Here is a 17,419-nt window from a genome sequence, read left to right on the forward strand (position 1 = left end):
TCTAACTTACAAAACCTGACACTTGCCTCCATTTTCATATAACTGTCCCTGAAAGCATTTTTTTATTGAGCTACTTTGACTGCAAAGAAAGTGGACAATTTTACTTCTCCTTGTTAAAAGGGTAACAACGGATAAAAAGTCACAAAGGATTTAGAATCAGATCTATGGCCAAAAGCTCTTCTAAATGCTAGCATAGTTTGGAAAAAACAAAAGAAAATTAATTTTAAGTTCGTTTTTTCTACAAATCTCTTCCAACTGCTAACTCCCACAGCTGAAGTCATAATCCACAGTGTAAAATCATGCTCATTACTGTAAGATTAAGAAAACATGTTAAGTAGGAAGAGATTCACATTTGTATAGCATTTATGTAAGATAACATCATCTGGGGGAAAAAAGCGCATAATTTTGGTCTGAAATATCTGCTGGGCTCCTCGGGGGGACATTTTCCCATTTGTACTTCAGATACAAACAAAAATGTGGGTAAAACATGATCTAGGTGCTCTACTGACTACACACTCTAGTATTTTTGGACCTCAGAACTCCAAAGCAGTTTCTTGTGTTGGGATGTCCAAGAAAAAAATATTTTAGGAGATGAAACAAAGGAGTTGAACATATTTTCCTAAAATGAAGCCACTGGTAATCCCCAACACTGCATAGACAGAATTTCATCAGAAGGAACATCTTCGATGATCTTTTGCTGTTATTTTTAAGAGTAGCAGTAAAGCTACCTTTGAAAGAAAGGGAACAAAAGGAATTATTTCACCTCTGAATTCCACCATTGCATTTTTCAATTCCCAAGTATGACATCAACGAGTTTGTGTCTTCAACAATAGACACGTCACGTACGAGCCATGTTTTTGAAATGCAGTATTCACTTGAGCAGTATTCACTGACTTAGCAATGTTATCAGCTGCCTGGTATTTTCCTGGTAGCCAAATATTTCAAACAAGAAACACTGGCTAGTTGTGCCCGCCTCAATCAAGTGGTCATCCTGGAAAGGAAAAAAAGCCCCCATTGTTTTAGGAAATGAATGTCACGTATCGCTACCTGCTTGAGCATCCTCGCATACCGCGTTGGTGGCTTATTGGTCAGGTTACAAGACCCGATTGCTTCCAAAAGGCTGCCGTGTTCTGCTGGTTCTCGAGTTAAGCAAAACGGTTATTTTCTTGGTGTGAAACAACAACAACAGTGCACAAACCCACTCAAATACAGCTAGCAAACACAGTGTTTCCAACACAAAGATATCTGCGACCCGGAGCAGCGCCGTTTCAAAGGTCCACCTGCCTTCTAGGCGAAGGGGCTGCCCATCGCTCTGTTTACAAACACGCGCGCATCTTTGCAAGATCCCGAGTCGGCGTTAGAAACTTCTGCCCGCACCTAACTTTCTGCAGGCCTTAAAAGCACTGCCGGGAGCCGGGCACAAGGCTTATTTTCCACTTGGAGCTCGTTTCCCTAATTAAAACTTGATCATCAAAGGGTTCACAGCAAGATAAGGTAAACCCAAAGTGCGTATTTATATACACGTACCTATACACAAACACGCCGCCACAGAAAATCCCTTCCCTGCAAAAACAAACAAGAAAACATCGGTACCAATCTTTACAGGATCGCTGACAAACGCTGCAACACCCCATTAGCTCATGATAATGAAATCGAATTGACTAATCTACTCTGACCACGAGAATTAAATTTAAAACAGCACAGTAGTACTCCCTAAGCATGCAAAAGTGTGCTCAAGGCCACAGATGGAAAAAGCCTATCTACCCCAAAAGGGCTTAACGTGCGGTGTCCACCTGATCAGTGAAGGTCACAGAAGAGTGGAATAATCATTCCAATTACACAGTAATGAACGTATGATAAGAGACACACTGCGGATGTAATATAGTGTGATACGTGTTGATACGTATTAATCAAATTCTATTTTCAAGCATCAGGAGCAAAACCTGTTTCAAGAGCAGGAAGGGTGGCGAGAATAAGACTGGCGATTGCCTGCAAAGAGGCCCCCTTCGCCCCATTGACTTTATTCAGTCTATGCAATCCCCGTGAGCGTGCGAGCACTCGCACCCGAATACAGACTCGGGGGTGAAAATTTGCTGTACACAAGTGAGCAAAAGCAGACTAAACAGAATCGACTATGTGTCAGTAGAAAGACTGAGTGAAATGGCCCACAAGTCTCCTTTTCCCTAAGAAAAAAAAGAAAATAAATCACGTAACCATTAAAAAGAAGAAGTATCCCCAGCTTTTGGTGACATAACCCACACCCAACACGTATCTCCCTTAACCAAGCCACCATCAAGCGCAACTTCCTCTGAAACACCACTACTCCCATCTCGTTGGTACCAACCATAAAAACAAAAACAACCCCGTGCCATGATGGCACCTACGATTCTAGCCTGACAAAAAGAGGCCAATTTCTTTTTCCATCCAGATTCAGTAGGTGCTCCAGGCATAAAGCACAGACCAATCAAGGCACGCAAGCTTTAAGAAGGTGCACTGAAAGCAGACAGTACTTTAGTTAACGAATAGGCCAGAAATTATTACTTGAACAGCATACGCCTGCCTGTAAAACCTCTCTAAACCGAGTTAGTTCAAAAGAAGAGGTGTGTTATAAAAGCTGGCGACTAGAGGTATGCAAAGAGCACACTGCAGTCCTGTTACCCTGGACAGAAGAAATTCAGCTACGCTTCACAGGCCACAGAGCCGAGAAATGCCGGCTGCCTCCAAAAAAAAAAAAAAAAAGAAAGGATTAAATTTGTTCTGCAGAAAAAAAAAAAGAAAACCAAAGCTGGGAAAGGAGGAAACGCATTTTAAGCCTAAAGATGACAAAACTCCAGAACGGGAGTGCCCACGCCAGCCCCGAAGGACAGGCAGCTCGTCAGACAATGCAGGAATCTCCCTGCAGAATCCCAACTACCTTTTTTTTTTTTTTTTTCTTCTCTGGCCTCCATCTCTGCCACAGCGACGTTAGGCAGGCAAATAGAGCAAACCGAAGGGAATGAACGCTCTCCATCACTGGGGAGAAGAACACCGGTTAAAAACCCAGGGCTTCCCGAGAGGCTCAGAGAAACCTCCAGATGAGCAGGGTTGACAAAGGCTGTCCTAGGGCTTTTGTTTTGACTAATTCAGAGGAACATCTTGGAGTGCAAACCTTCCCCTGCAGTAGTTGCAACCCAAATATTGCAGCACTGAGCTAATTTCGGCGAGCTGGCACACGGAATCGACTACTGGAGTGATTAGTCCAGAAAATGAAGGCAAGCTAAATTTAGGAGTAACCATGCAATGCAATATTAAGAAGAGATTATTTCCCTTCTCCAAAAAGGATTCTTTTTTAATCATTTTTTTTTTTAAGTCAAGCTGACAACGCTCCTTTTAAGAGCGAGGCTCCCCGGCCTCCCGGGGAAGGACCCTACAATTTTTTTGGATGCCAAGCTGAGGCGCAAACCACCCCCCTGCCCCAAAGAAGAGCCTCACCAAACCCACGGGCGCATCCTCCCCGGGGAGGGAGCCCTGGGGCGGGGGGAGGCCTGTCCCCATGTCCCCAAGGGTCCCCCAAACACTCCCTCCACCCCGAGGAAGGCCTCGCCCGGTTCCCCGCACTGCAGGAGCGGGCGGCCCGCATCCCCCCCCCGCCTCCCGCAGGCTCACAGCCCCCCCCCCCGCATCCGCTCACTTTCTCTTGTACTCATCCCGCTCCCGCTTGACTTTGGCCAACACGTTGTAGAGGGCGCGGATCTCGGGGGTGATGGTGTCGATCTGCACCCCGACGCCGTCCGGATGGATCCAGGAGACACCGGGCCCCTGCACCGTCTCCAAGCCGCCGCCCCCGGTCCGCCGCACCTGGGTGTAGCTCCAGATGGTGCCGGGCAAACGGCTGTAGTGGGGCGGCGAGGCGAGGGGAGCGGCGGCCGGCCCGTGGCCGGGGCCCGGCGGCGGCAGCAGCAGCGGGGGGGGCCCGGAGTCGGTCTGCACGGCCTGGTCGCGGGAGAAGGTCTTGTAGCGCAGGCGGCGGTCGCGCTCGCTCTGCTGGGCCGCCAGCTGCTTCTCCAGCAGCCGGTTGCGCCGCTCCAGCTCGTGGACCTTGGCCAGGAAGCAGCGGAACCGCACGTTCAGCCCCTTCAGCAGGTGGATGTTGGAGCCCAGGTCGTTACGAAGCGCCGCCGTTACCGGAGGGCCCCCCGCCGCCGCCGCCGCCGCCGCCCCTGGGCTGCCGGGGCCGCCGCCGGGCCCCAGCGGGCAGGAGGCGGCCGCCGCGCCGGGGGAGAAGGCGCGGGCCATCTCCCCGAAGAGCAGCGAGTTCATCGCCCGGCGGCCGCCTCAGCCCCTGAGGGGAGGTGAGGGGTTGGGGGGCGCCGCGGCCGGAAGCGGCGGGTTAACGGCCGCCGCGGCTGAGGCGGAGGGACCGTTGGGGAGCGCGCGGGCCGCTGGCGGCCGCCGGGGAGAGAGGGAGTAGGCGGGGGGGGGGGGAACCGGCACCGGTACCGCCGCTCGCGCTCCTGCGGCTGCCGCCGCCGCCGCTGCCCGGGCACTGAGCGGCCGCCGGCGCGGGGCGGACCCGGCTCCGCCTCGCCGCGCCCCCGGCTGCGGGCAGCGGGGCCGCCAGGCCACGCCCCACCGCGAGGCCACGCCCCTTCCCCAGAGCACCGTCCTTCCCGTAGCCATGCCCCTTCCCCGTAACCACGCCCCAAGCCACGCCCCTTCGCCCAAGCCCCGCCCCGCAGTGCCGCATGTGCGCGGCGGGTCCCTCCACGTGTCCCCAGCGAGGCCTCGCCGGGGGGGGGAGTGTGATTTGGGGGGGGGGAGAGGGCCCAACAGCGGTCCCGATCCCTCAGCGTGCCCCCAGATTGACTGCCTAGCGTAAAATAAATGAGGGAGTGTCACTCTGCTCTGTGAAACGCTCCCGCCCCTGCCCTTGTATCGCTGCCGCTGGCTCGCGGGGAAATCACCTAATTGATAAGATCAAATTATAAAGGGTGAATTTTGTTATCCAAATGCGGAGTCCTGCCTAAGTGCTAAATAACGTTGCTATTACAATAATTAAGTTATTAAATAAGCATCTCCCAACTGCTGCTGCTGGACCTCTGAGCCGCTCGGTAATCAAAGGATATTGTTTAATTGAATTATGTGATTACTGCATTGCACCGCCACGGATCGGAGCGATGCTTTGTGAGCAGGCGAAGCACACGGCGAACTCTCCGTGAGGCTGGTGTAAAGCTGTAGCAATGCTATTCGCTCACCTAATTTTTCAAAGAACAAGACAGTGCTTTGCCAGGTAGTATTTATATTAAAATACACAGGCAATATTTATATTAAACTACACGGGCAGCAGCAGCCACTTGCTGAAACTCCATCGGCACCCACGAGCCGCGCTCAGCACCCTAAATGAAAGCTCTTCAAAGCGCAGCACCCTAAACGAAAGCTCTTCAAAGCGCTCTGTTAATGTGTTACAAACCCGTGTTTTCCCAGCACCTCCTGGAAGAAAAAAATAAATGTACTGGGTGGAGGCGCTTTTGATAAAGGATGACTCAAAGAAACAGCTGAAAAGATTATCTCTCGCCGAGCACAAAAACACTTCAGCCTCAGTTTTAGACTGTAACCTGTGTTCATTGCTGAGGTTACAGGAAAACACCTTTAATGCCTTGGTCATTAGGGCACGGCTGTAACCGCTGATGTTGGGCACTGTCGATGCATCAAACAGAGCCGTATTTAAAGAAAAAAAAATTGCAGCTCGCTGGGAAACATTTCCATGGCGTATACCCCCCCGGCAGATTCACAGCAGTACTTGCAAAGCGCAAGAATAGACTGCTTGACCAACCTGATCTCCTTTATGACCGGGCGACCCGCCCAGTGCACGAGGGAAAGGCTGTTGACGTTGTCTGCCTGGACTTCAGTAAAGCCTTCGGCACTGTCTCCCACAGCGTTCTCCTGGAGAAGCTGGCGACTCGTGGCTGAGACAGGCGCACTCTTCGCTGGGTTAAAAACTGGCTGGATGGCTGAGCCCAGAGAGTGGTGGTGAATGGGGCGAAATCCAGTTGACGGCCGGTCACAAGCGGAGTCCCCCAGGGCTCAGTTTTGGGGCCGGTCTTGTTTAATATCTTTATCGATGATCTGGATGAGGGGATAGAGTGCTCCCTCAGTAAGTTTGCAGACGACACTGAGTTGGGTGGGAGTGTTGATCTGCTCGAGAGTCGGAAGGCTCTGCAGAGGGATCTGGACAGGCTGTATCGATGGGCTGAGGTCAACTGTATGAGGTTCAACAAGGCCAAGTGCCGGGTCCTGCACTTGGGTCACAACAACCCCATGCAACGCTACAGGCTTGGGGATGAGTGGCTGGAAAGCTCCCCCACAGAAAAGGACCTGGGGGTGTTGATTGACAGCCGGCTGAAGATGAGCCAGCAGTGTGCCCAGGTGGCCAAGAAGGCCAACGCCATCCTGGCCTGTACCAGAAATGGTGTGGCCAGCAGGAGCAGGGAGGTGATCGTGCCCCTGTACTCGGTGCTGGTGAGGCCGCACCTCGAATCCTGTGTTCAGTTTTGGGCCCCTCACTCCAAGAAGGACACTGAGGTGCTGGAGTGTGTCCAGAGAAGGGCGACGGAGCTGGTGAGGGGTCTGGAGCACAAGTCTGATGAGGAGCGGCTGAGGGAGCTGGGGGTGTTCAGTCTGGAGAAGAGGAGGCTGAGGGGAGACCTCATCGCTCTCTACAACTGCCTGAAAGGGGGTTGTGGGGAGGGGGGTGTTGGTCTCTTCTCCCATGTAACTCGCAATAGAACGAGAGGAAATGGCCTCAAGTTGCGCCAGGGGAGGTTCAGGCTGGATATTAGGAAAAATGTCTTTACTGGGAGAGTGTTGAAGCACTGGAAGAGGCTGCCCAGGGAAGTGGTGGAGTCACCATCCCTGGAGGGGTTCAAGGAACGTGTGGATGTGGCACTGCGGGACATGGTTTAGTGGGCATGGTGGGGTTGGGTTGGTGGTTGGACTTGATGATCTTACAGGTCTTTTCCAACAGTAGTGATTCTGTGATAAGTGCCAGTAATAAGGTTATTATTCAGGGCAGAAGCCAACCAAGAGCAGGTTTCTCCCAGATCTGGGTAATGTTCCATTTTTCAGGCACACGGCATCCTCGCTGGCAGGCGGTGATGCTGGAAAGAGCCGGGTGCTTTCAGAAACCGGCGAAACCACATGGTCAACAGCTGGGAAAATCCTGTTGAACAACAAGAGATTTTTTTTTTCTTCCCTTAAGGAAGCAGGAAAATATCAGAGGGAATGATAAACCGGCCAGTTAATTAACGCTTTTGTACCTGCCCGGTGAGACGATGCAGATCATGATCGCTCGTTAGGCAGCACCCATCGCCACAGCCCCATCCAAAGGTCGTTAAATCAGTGAGTCTTTTTCCTAATGGCCTGTGGCTCATCCCCGGGATGCGTACGGTCACCGCCAGCATCCCGCTCCGCCGCCGGGCTACGGTTTCATCCCAGCCCCTGAAAGTGAATCATCCTCAATTAATCGCGACAATTAATTAGGCTTAGGCTTGGAGAAATGGGAATCCCTCTTCCACGAGGGCTCGTCCAACCACAGAGCTGACCCGCTGCCACCGCCGGCGTGCTGAGCAGTCGCCATCCAGCACGTGGGGTACCCTGCGACGGCTGGGGACATTCCTGTAGGGATTCCTCCGATTCCTGCCATGGAAAGCTCTCTGCTGCCTGCCAATTGCAGATATAAATAATGAAGCACTGATTAGCCCTTTCCTATTTGGACGGGGAGGAAAAGGGATGGGAAACGATGCTATTTCTGAATGCAGAAACTATCCGGCAATTAAATAACGGTGACCACCCCGAGCGATGCTAATAATAACGCACTGGCTTTACTTTGGGTCTCAGTTGTTTCACCCAAACGCGGGCTGGAGCGGGGGCTGAGGAGTCTGGACTCTTGGATTTGATTTTTACACCCATTTTTACTTTCCCTTTGTTAGCATCCTTCACTCCCAAACCTCAGCGACTGTTTGAGGACTGCTCTCTACGTCTGCTTCGGTTTTTTTAATATCACTTTTCCTGGGTTTGGTTATATACGTTGGAGCTTTGTTAGTCTGACACTCGCGGAAAGTTATTGAGCTCTTGGGTCCGTCTTCCTTCCAAGTAACCGTTTTTTAGCCAAACCCAACCCAACCCAGCAGCCTCGCCGGCACACACGCACTGCGCTGAGTTACAGCCGATACGTGATGCTGACGTGCATCGGGGCTGGGTTATGGTTTGCGTGTTTGAATGAATCCCCCTCTAAAACAAACAAGTAAAAATCCTTTGGCTTAACATCTGTAAGACACCCCAGCCCTCGAAAATGCCTCACTCAATAATCTCAGCGGAGCCCTCCTCGGCTCCGACTTCCCGGTGTCGCGGTGAAGCAACATCTCCTCCAAAGCCCCCGGTGACCTCAGCATCCCTCCCTCATCCCCCTTCCTATTCCTTTGGGCTGCGGTAACCGCCCGAGCCTGCTCTTCACCGACCTCAGAGACGGAAAAAGGTGATTTATTCACCCCGGACTCCGCAGTAACAAGAGGTAGCTTCTTTCCGAGGCTGCCATTTAACAACCAGCAAGCTTCAGTGGTTAAACTGGGATTAGTATCGCTCACCTGGGGCTCTTACCCTTGCACTGCTGCCTGAATAAGGCTGTTTCTGCAATCCACGCTACTGAAATAAGTGGAATTTTTAATGGTGCCTTCCCCAAAACGGTTGGTTTTGAACCCAGACCTGTGGGATGGTGCGTGAGCATCAGTGGGACCATGGGATTAGCAGCTGATGAGTTGCTGCGATGAGCCCCGCCGCATCTCAGCTGCATTTTTGGCCGGCAAAGCGTTTCCGACTCCAGCTGGACCCTTTCCCCCGCACGATCCCGTGGTTGCACCAGCATCGGGGCTGTTTCTTGAGAAATCGGAGCAGAAACCATCCCTGCCTGCCCGTGCCGGCAATAGGCACGTGGGAAGATGGGCAAGAACGCGCCGGCTGCCCCGGTGACTCCTCCGGTGACTCAGACCCCACCGAACGCACCCGGTCGTGGCATGAAGACACGAAGGCTGCGCCTCTTCGCACATCGCCGAGGTGTCGCTCGGTGGAGAAGGGGCCGGGTTAGTCACCGGGGTTGTCATTTCAAGCCGTATAAGGGAAGCCCTTGGATCGTGTCGGGAATTGCATCGGTCACCACGTCACGCTGCGGAAACAGAAAATATTTGGCAGGTCGGCTGCTATCGATAATGGGGGAGGAATGAGTTACATCAGCGGCTACAAAACCAGCAATTTTTCCTCCCTGCAGGTTCCTTATTGCCTTTAAAGGAGGTTTCTCCTCCTCAAACAGTGTTTTTTTCCCCCATATATTTTCTACCGGTTCTATCAGCTCACGTGAAATAGGAGCTGCTGCTTAAATCCAGCACTTTCTCCCATTCCAGGTCTATTCCTTTGCTCCAGTCGCTTTTTTGGAGGTAAAAAATCTCATTTTGCCACATTTGGGGGTTTTACGTGCATCAGCACAGCAGAACAGCGTTCAGGCGCAGAGGGATGCTGCTCACGCGCAGCCCGAGAGCTGCGTTTGTCCTCAGCCCTTCGGCCGAGAATTGGGGATGCGAAGGAGGGACCCAGCCTGGTCGACTTCAGCGCACCCCGATCTCCTCTCACCTGGGCGGGGGATGATCTTCTCTACGGAGATCACGTAAATATTTTGGAAACTAAAGCTTCTGCACCCAGTTCAACCCAAAAAGGTGGATGAACTCAGGAGACAGGGATGCAGCAAGAGCTAAAGATGCTGAGAGTGAATGCGAAGCATCCACTAACTTGGGGTGGTTGAGACATGCCGTAGCATTTCCCTGGAGACTGTGGCAATATTCATTGCTTCCTTAGTAACCAAATATTTGCATCTGTATTGAGTATAGCAGCAAATATGCATCGATAAGCCCGTACAGGCCGCCGCAGGTGTGTTTTAGGACACAGTGATTGCTTTGGCAGCTCGTTGAGGATAATTGCAGGATGCTGCGTCGTTAATTTGTGCATGCCCAAGTGCACAGTTTCAATCCCGTCGGCGCTAAGCTTTTCATTCTGCGGGTAGCAGGTAGACCCTGGCCTGATTAATTTAAATGCGGAACAACTTCCAAAGAATTTTTGTCTTTTGGGAAAAAGGTAGGAGACGATTTCTTTTTCGCTGTAACCCGCGCTGGCCTCAGGGGTGCAGCATTCAAAGCTCAGAGAACAGAAGAGGGTTAAGTTGAATTGGGATGTATTTTTAGCTCCCTATCTAAATCTCTCTTCCAGAAGCCATTAGCTGAGTATTTTCAATCCTTGTACTGTGGGTTTTTTAGCCTGATACATTTTGCACGCACAGGATGGAGAAAACCTTCCTGCTGGGAGCTGGCGATGGGAGCCCTGGACCGCTCCAGCCCTCCCATCCCAAACCCGGAGGGATGCTCGTGGCAGCCGCGAGAAAACTTGGTGTCAGCGGAGTGAGTCAATGAGCCGAAGCTTTCGGAGCGGCTCCCCTCTTGGATTTCCCAATATCCAGGGGTGTTTCTGAGGGAGGGGTCCTTGGGTGGAGCGCCTTGACAGCTAGACGCCCAGTTTTCGATGATTCCCAGCCCATAATGCAGCCCGGTGGCCTATGGCTGGTAAATACCTTTCCACCACACCAGCTGATGCAGTCACCGAGCTCGTTATGTCAAATCTGCTGACAGCAGGCAAAATACCGACCGAGGGAAGAGAAATATTAATGACCTGGCACTCGGGAGATGAGCCTTTAATGTCTGATGTCATCATTTGGGCATTAGTTTGTTGTCATCAAATATTAGGAATAATTAAAGGATGGCGCTGGGTTTAGAACGCACTCATATTTGTTCATTAAGTAAGATTTAAAAAAAAAAAAAACGGCCTGGGAGAAGCTGCAGGGATTAAACGCCCGAAGAACGGCTCGTGGGGTGTCCCGACACGCAGATGCTCAGCCACCCGGACGATGTGGCAAGCACCAACGCCAACACAGCAGATAACCAGAGCCACCAACCCAGCGCATCATCACAAACACCCATTAGGGGCTGAAAACGAGATTTTTATCCGCTGGGCACACGTGCTGTCCCGGGGCGCGGGTTTTGGCTTTTCATGGCTGGCTAAGGCGGTGATTTGTGTTCAAGCCCCCAAGGATTTCAGCCTTCGCAGGAGCATCCCCAGCCCTTTCCCATCCCAGTTTCCCCATTGCGGGGTGAGGACAGCGCTCGCTTACCCCAGGGGCACGCGCCGAGGGTTACTGAGGTCCTGTTGCCACAATGCTTGGGAAAGAACAAGAGCTAAGCGGGATTAATATTAATAACAGTAATTATTGGGATTATCATCATTATGGTATACAGATCTCTACATCGAAAGGATTTGAGCCCCACAGCCCATTAATAAGTGGGTATCCCTGGCTGCCCTGCCCTCCGCCTCCTTCCCCAAATTAAGGCATCTCCTTTACTCCTCTCCTACCTCCTCCAGCCCTCACCGCTTCCCCACGGCGGGGAAAGATGCAAAAGGTGATGGATCCGACGTCGCTGGCAAGACTGACCAAGACTAAACATGATGTTCCTGATATTTCTTTTTTTTTTTTTTCCCAAAAGCCCAGCCTCTCTTCATATAGCAAAGCTGAACTTAAACCACAAAGAGCTTAATTCTTGCAATTTCTGCTTAATATATGCCCTTTTCTATACCGTATACCTTCCCCAGCAGAGAACGGCTGGAGGGAGGGGGTTATCCCGCTTCTCCAGTGGCATGAGACCAATGCAAAGAAATACCAATGTATTCCCCCTGCGGAGCATGTTGGGGTTAATCGCAGCGGCCCCAAAAGCAGACCTGGGCTCTCTACATCAAAACCGTTTCTCCTGCGGCTCTGGGCCCCCCTGGACATTTGCAGGTCACCAAGGACTCGCCGGAGGGTTGCACCGGGTTTGGCTGGAGTTCGCCCGCAGCTCAGGCTCGGTTATGATTCACGGGAAAGTGGTTTGTATTTTACAAGGGAAGGGAGCAGGCTGAGTCAGGCAGAGGAGCGTCGGGACAGTGGCACGTTTCCAGAAGGAAGCCCCGGCTTTTTGGGAGTGGGGAATCCATCGCGCGGTGCCTGATGCTCCCAGGGTGGTGTGGGAAGGGGCAGGAGAGCTCTGCGGCACCCGGCTGCGCAAATTCGGCAACGGGGAACGTGTCTGATCCCTCCCGGGTCCGTGGCAAGGGTGGGACGAAGGGAAAAATCATTGCGGGGCAGGAGAGGAGGTTTGGAGAGAGGTTGTAACTCCCACTTCAAATCTGGGACCTGCAGCGACAGAGCCTGGATGCAGGAATAGCACTGAGCATGGGATTATCCTGCTCTAATAAAAGCTTAATAAGCACTATGAAAATAAATAAAATCTTTCAAGAGGCAGCGGCCAGACCCCATTACACACTTCAGCGGGCTGAAAGCCGCATTCCCAGTCCCAGTCTCTGGGGATATTGCCTTTTGGGGGGGCCCCAACCCACCCTGGGTCTCAGTGTTAAAAGGCAGTGCAAGGGCTTCCCCTCGACGTGGCATTTGTACCATTTTATTTTTAATTTTAACTAAAAAGCATCGCTTCCTACCGGCATTGTTCCCCTTTGGGAGGGGGATCTCTGCCGATCTCCAGGGTTTTGATAAAAGGGATGGAGCTGGCGGTTTCTCCCCGAGCTGAGCAGTCGATGTGAATGAGCGAGATCAATCCTGCCAAAAAAATCTGCAAATGGGGGTTTAACCATTATTTATTTTCCTCCTCTTGGAAACCACCAAGGGAATAACTCTTCCTGGAGGTTCAGGCGGTTGCAGCTGGCTTCTCCCAGCAACTTCATGTTCCTGGCGGGGACATCCCTAAAGTGATTTTGTACTTAAATCACCCAAGCATCTTTTCCAGCGGTCCTTGCAAGCTGCGCGGCTTGTTTTCCCCCGTGCCCTCGATTCTGTACGCGTGAGTTGTGAATCATCCCTGCTTGGGGTGTTAACGTGGCCGGGCTGCGCCCCAGCGATGTGCAGCAAACACGTAAAGCCCATCTTGATTTTCTTACCCGGAGTCGGGCAGGGAGCAGAACCACGACCCAAGGGGTGGCTTCCAAATAGGCTCGCAGGGACCATGGGAGGTCTCCTGAGATGCGCTGGGATAGCTGCTCCTCGGGGCTGGCGGGGTGGCTGCTCGCCGGAGCAGCTAAAAACTTGCCTGGTTTCACTTGTGAATTTAAAGACAATTTGGAAACCAGGTTCTTTTTGTACTCGTTTATGTCACTCACCTGCTTGGAGGACATCCGATCTAGTCCTTGAGCTGGACGGGGCATACATTGGTAAGGAATAAGCCCCGAACTGAAAACAGGGCTGGCCCGAAAGGCGAGGCTGAGGCAGGGAGGGAATTTTGCAGAAGATTTGCCTTATTGTCACAGGCAGATGGCAAAGCCGGCGTGACGGTGCCCACTGTTTGCATAGCGGGTGCTGCCAGGGTTGTGCTCACGGCGTGGCAAAAGCGGTTATTCCTGCAACGGAGACAGAAAGGGCCAGGCTGGTGGATCTTCCTGGAGGAAAAGGTGCTCAAAGGCCAAAATCAGCACGTGGGACTCAATACGGGTCCGTATAGGCGAGGGATGATGCCAGTGCAGTGTCCATACGGCAGCTGGTGATGCTGAGAACGAGACGGGAGAAGATGAGGTTTGCAGAGCCAGGAGCTGATGAGGGGCGACTGATAATTCAGCTAACGAAGCTGCAGCAGCAGGGACAGTCCAGCCCTGCGTGGTGCCCTTCAAATGGAGTAAACTGGGGGTCTTTCCCTGGGAATTAGCCGCCTGGCACAGAAAAAAAAGCCTCTGCGCTTCCCAGAGCCAGCGGTTTGGGCACCTCGGGAGGCATTTTGATAAAATAAAAACATCGAACCCCATTTCAGCAAAGCCATGATGCAGACTTTGCTGCCAGGGTAAGCGCAAGCCCGGCCGTAGGAGCTGTTTTCATGTGGTTCAGCGGTCAGCGGCGCACGTCTGGTGTCGCGCTTCCTTGAGCAACGTCTCGGCATCGTCTTGGCAGAAACTGGCAATGGGTTTGTATGAAAGGGTTTTTTGCTGTTTAATACCGAAGTCGCCTTCGGTACCGTGTGTGCTCACACGTAGTAAGGGTCCCCAAAAGCTTTGGACAAAAGGCAAAGAGGCTTCTCGCTCCAAATTTCTGCGTGTGAGACTGCAACCCTGAGATGTACCCATGTAATCGTCGAGGCTCTACCACAGCCTCGCTGAACGCATGCGATCCGCCTGTCCTTCCCCTGCCTGAAAAACAAGCCGCACAGACGTGTGTCCGGGGAGATAAATCCCTTTTCCCGCATTGGAAGAAGCCCAGGAAATCTTTTATGGCATTGAAACTGTGCAGCTCACTGTGTGTTTATGCTCAGCAGCTCTAATCCACCGCTTGTTTGAAAATACTTCTAGGCAATTGCAGTAAGAGACAAAACACGGGAGAGAAAGTTGGACGGAAGCTAGTCGGAAGCATCAGTAGCGGGGCAGAGAGGAGCAGAAGGAAGGCTTCCCATCCCGGCAGGACAGCTGTCGGAAAGAGCACCCAGCCGTGCAAAGCTTCCGGAAGGGCATTTGCCTGACTTGAAAGAGGGAATTAGGAAGGGAGGAGGCAGCAGGACAAAGGAAACCATGACAAAATACAAGGGGGAAGGGTCAAGGGCTTCCCATCTCTACAGAGCTCGCCCCAGGTGCCAGGCGGTTCTGTTCGGGTACCGATGGGGTTGGGCGATGGCAGAAGCGAGCCGTGGCAGCAGCAGCAAAGGCATTGGGGCTCACGGGGCCTTTTTACCTGCAGCAGGCGCGAGAGCCCGGCGCGGCCCTGCCAAAGCCGGTGCCCGGGGCAGGGCCGGGTGCTTTGTTCTCCCTGGGAGGTGTTGCTCACAAGATTAATTAATAAACCATCGCCAGAGTTTGACCCAGCGTGAACAGCCATCGCAAGGATGTCACATCATCTTGGGGAAGTTCTTGCCCATGAAGTCAGGTTCAAAGCAACCACAGAGGTCACACTGGCTCTCACGCATTGCAAAGAATTTTTTTTCTGCCCCAAAAAATGTCTTTTGCAAATAAACTGGTTTTTTTGGAGAGGGGGTTGACTCTCTATTGCTCAGCTAGTGGCTTGGTTCATCAGTTCGAGTCGTTTTACCTGTTTTGAGGCATTTTCCCCCCAGTCCTGCTTCTCTCCTACTTCTAATTTAAGGAGCACGCTTGCCCCAAAACTCTTTGCCGACTTCCCCAGCCCCAGCCCGTGGGGGATTTTGCAGCCTGGAGTGCATCGCCTTTGTGCAGTGCCGCGAATGTTTGAGCCTCTGTGTGTGGTCTGCGTCAGCTGAAACTTTCCAAAACACTTTTCTTTTGTTCTTGACCCTCTCTAGGTCTTCTGGGGTTGTTATTGTTAGTTTTTAGTCCCTCCCAAGCTATTCTGCTCCGTGGAAGCACTACCATGCTGTTTCCACCTTCTTTTCAAATCTGGCTTCCCCATAAATCACAGCCCTCTTGTGCTTTGGGCAGGGAGGCACTCGAAATGCTGCCTTTATTTTCCAAAATACATCTCTGGGCCTTTGCAAAACCCTCTAGAATAGCTCCGACTAGTTTATTACCACTGTGCTTATACTGGTAAGGACAGTTTATGAGCTCCTTTTAAGATCCTGCTTCCTCGCAGTTGTAGTAACATGGGTGAACAAATGGCGATCGCGTTCTGCTCCTGGTAAATTTAAGGATCTGCTGATCCAACTGCATGGGTAGAAAAAGAATTATTTTGCTGGTATAAACTTTACCAGTTCCTGGAACAGCAGAGACTGTTTTCGCAAAAGACCTGTGCCAGCTTAAACGGAGCTGTACCAGGATTTGCATCAGCGAAAACTGGAGCTACACTAAAGTTACCTTGTTAGGTAAGCTGAAGAAATGTACCGCACGAGGTATTTGTAACATCCTTCTACCTGCCAGCGAGGCAACAGCTGTGAAGTAAAAGCTGAGGGACTGCCTGGCACGCCGAGGCTGTGGCTGAAGGGGAAAAGATGTATTTTTCTGTGAAAAGACAGTAAGTAGGCAGCAAGGCAGCCTAGTATTCCTCCCCTGCTTTCTGAATCACATTAATAGCTCTGGTCTGTAGTTTAACCAGTTAATCTTACACAAACGACAGAGTCAAAACATGGTGGGGTTTCAGTCTTGCACCTGAAGTCTCCGTATTGCGAGAAGCTTTAGAACCACAGTCATAAAAGCCTGGTTTCTTGTTACCTGTTCACTGCTGCTTCCAGGAATCATACTGATTTGAAGGGTCTACTCAAAAACGGTTTTTAGTTTTGCCCAAGCTACTGTACGCCGGTATCGGTAAGCAATGCTTGTGCATCCACCCAGAGGTGTATTACAGCTGCTTATTTGGAGAGAAGACTGTTAGGTTTGAGTTTACAGTGCTTTTAAAACAAGGTGTGTTTTTCTCCTTTATGTGGTTAAAAGGCAAGGTGAAGCGTAGTATCGCTGTACTAAAGAACAAACTCTGCACATTAGCCCCTCTCCTGTACCTCCATAAGGCAAGACGGATGTACCCAACCAACAAAGCAGCCCACTGACATGTCCTCCAGTCCCTTGCAAGACACTAACCCAAACTTCTCGAGGTGGGTTGCTGTTCAGTACTCCTCCCCAGAACCAAATCCGACTGCCAGGAGTGACATAAGCACCCACAGAGGCGAGAAGAAAAACACTGCGCCTTCACCCGTTTGCTAATTGCCAAGTCATGAGGCGTGCTCAAAACTAACAAAAAAAAGCATCAAATAGGTTGCCGAGTTATTCAGCCTCTAAAATAGTTATTATTTATGGGATGGGACTGTGTTAGGATTGTGGAAATTCAAGTTCAAACAGAGACGAGGAAGACAGGGAAAGCTTTATTAGATTCCAGCTTAACCACGTGTCAGCTGGGTTACAGGACAGCAGAACTGGTGGTAAAGGTAAGTTACCAGCATGCACAACTGGGTGAGAAAAGGCAAGGCTGTATTCAAAGCAGGTACTTGGCTTCAGGTCAGGGCACGGACACCAAAATGCAAGCTACCGAAAGGGCAAGTGGCCGGCTCAAAAAGTGCGCAGTGTCTATTTTTTCATGCATTTTGCTGAAGCTGAAAATTTTACCAGAGAGAGAAAATAAATTTGATGCAAGTAGCATCCCTCTGAGAGGTAATGTCGCCATCAGCGCTACACAACTGGAGGCAACAACATGCACGCTTGCTTTGAATACAGCTTTGGTGAGAGTAAAGTCAGGAAAGACACCATGATATGAAACATGCCTTGGAGAGGGGTGACACGAAGCGCCGGGGGAGATGACTGCGGCTGGGACAGCTGCCCTCACCCAGGTGAAGAAGGGGTGGAAGGAAACGCTGTCCTTGCAGTCCACGAG

The 17,419-nt window shown here is 51.6% G+C and overlaps 1 protein-coding gene across 1 annotated transcript in view; it reads right to left on the reverse strand.

Annotated features, from left to right (window-relative positions):
• Window positions 1-4,299, reverse strand: part of IFFO2 (intermediate filament family orphan 2) — a 36,925-nt gene extending 32,626 nt beyond the window's left edge. The window contains exon 1 of the mRNA XM_059830038.1: window positions 3,671-4,299. Coding sequence (XP_059686021.1) covers window positions 3,671-4,299 — 629 coding nt within the window. The remainder of the gene's footprint in view (window positions 1-3,670) is intronic.
• Between the last annotated feature and the right edge of the window lie 13,120 nt (window positions 4,300-17,419).

The sequence above is a fragment of the Gavia stellata genome, chromosome 27, assembly GCF_030936135.1.
Source record: "Gavia stellata isolate bGavSte3 chromosome 27, bGavSte3.hap2, whole genome shotgun sequence".
NCBI lineage: Eukaryota > Metazoa > Chordata > Aves > Gaviiformes > Gaviidae > Gavia > Gavia stellata.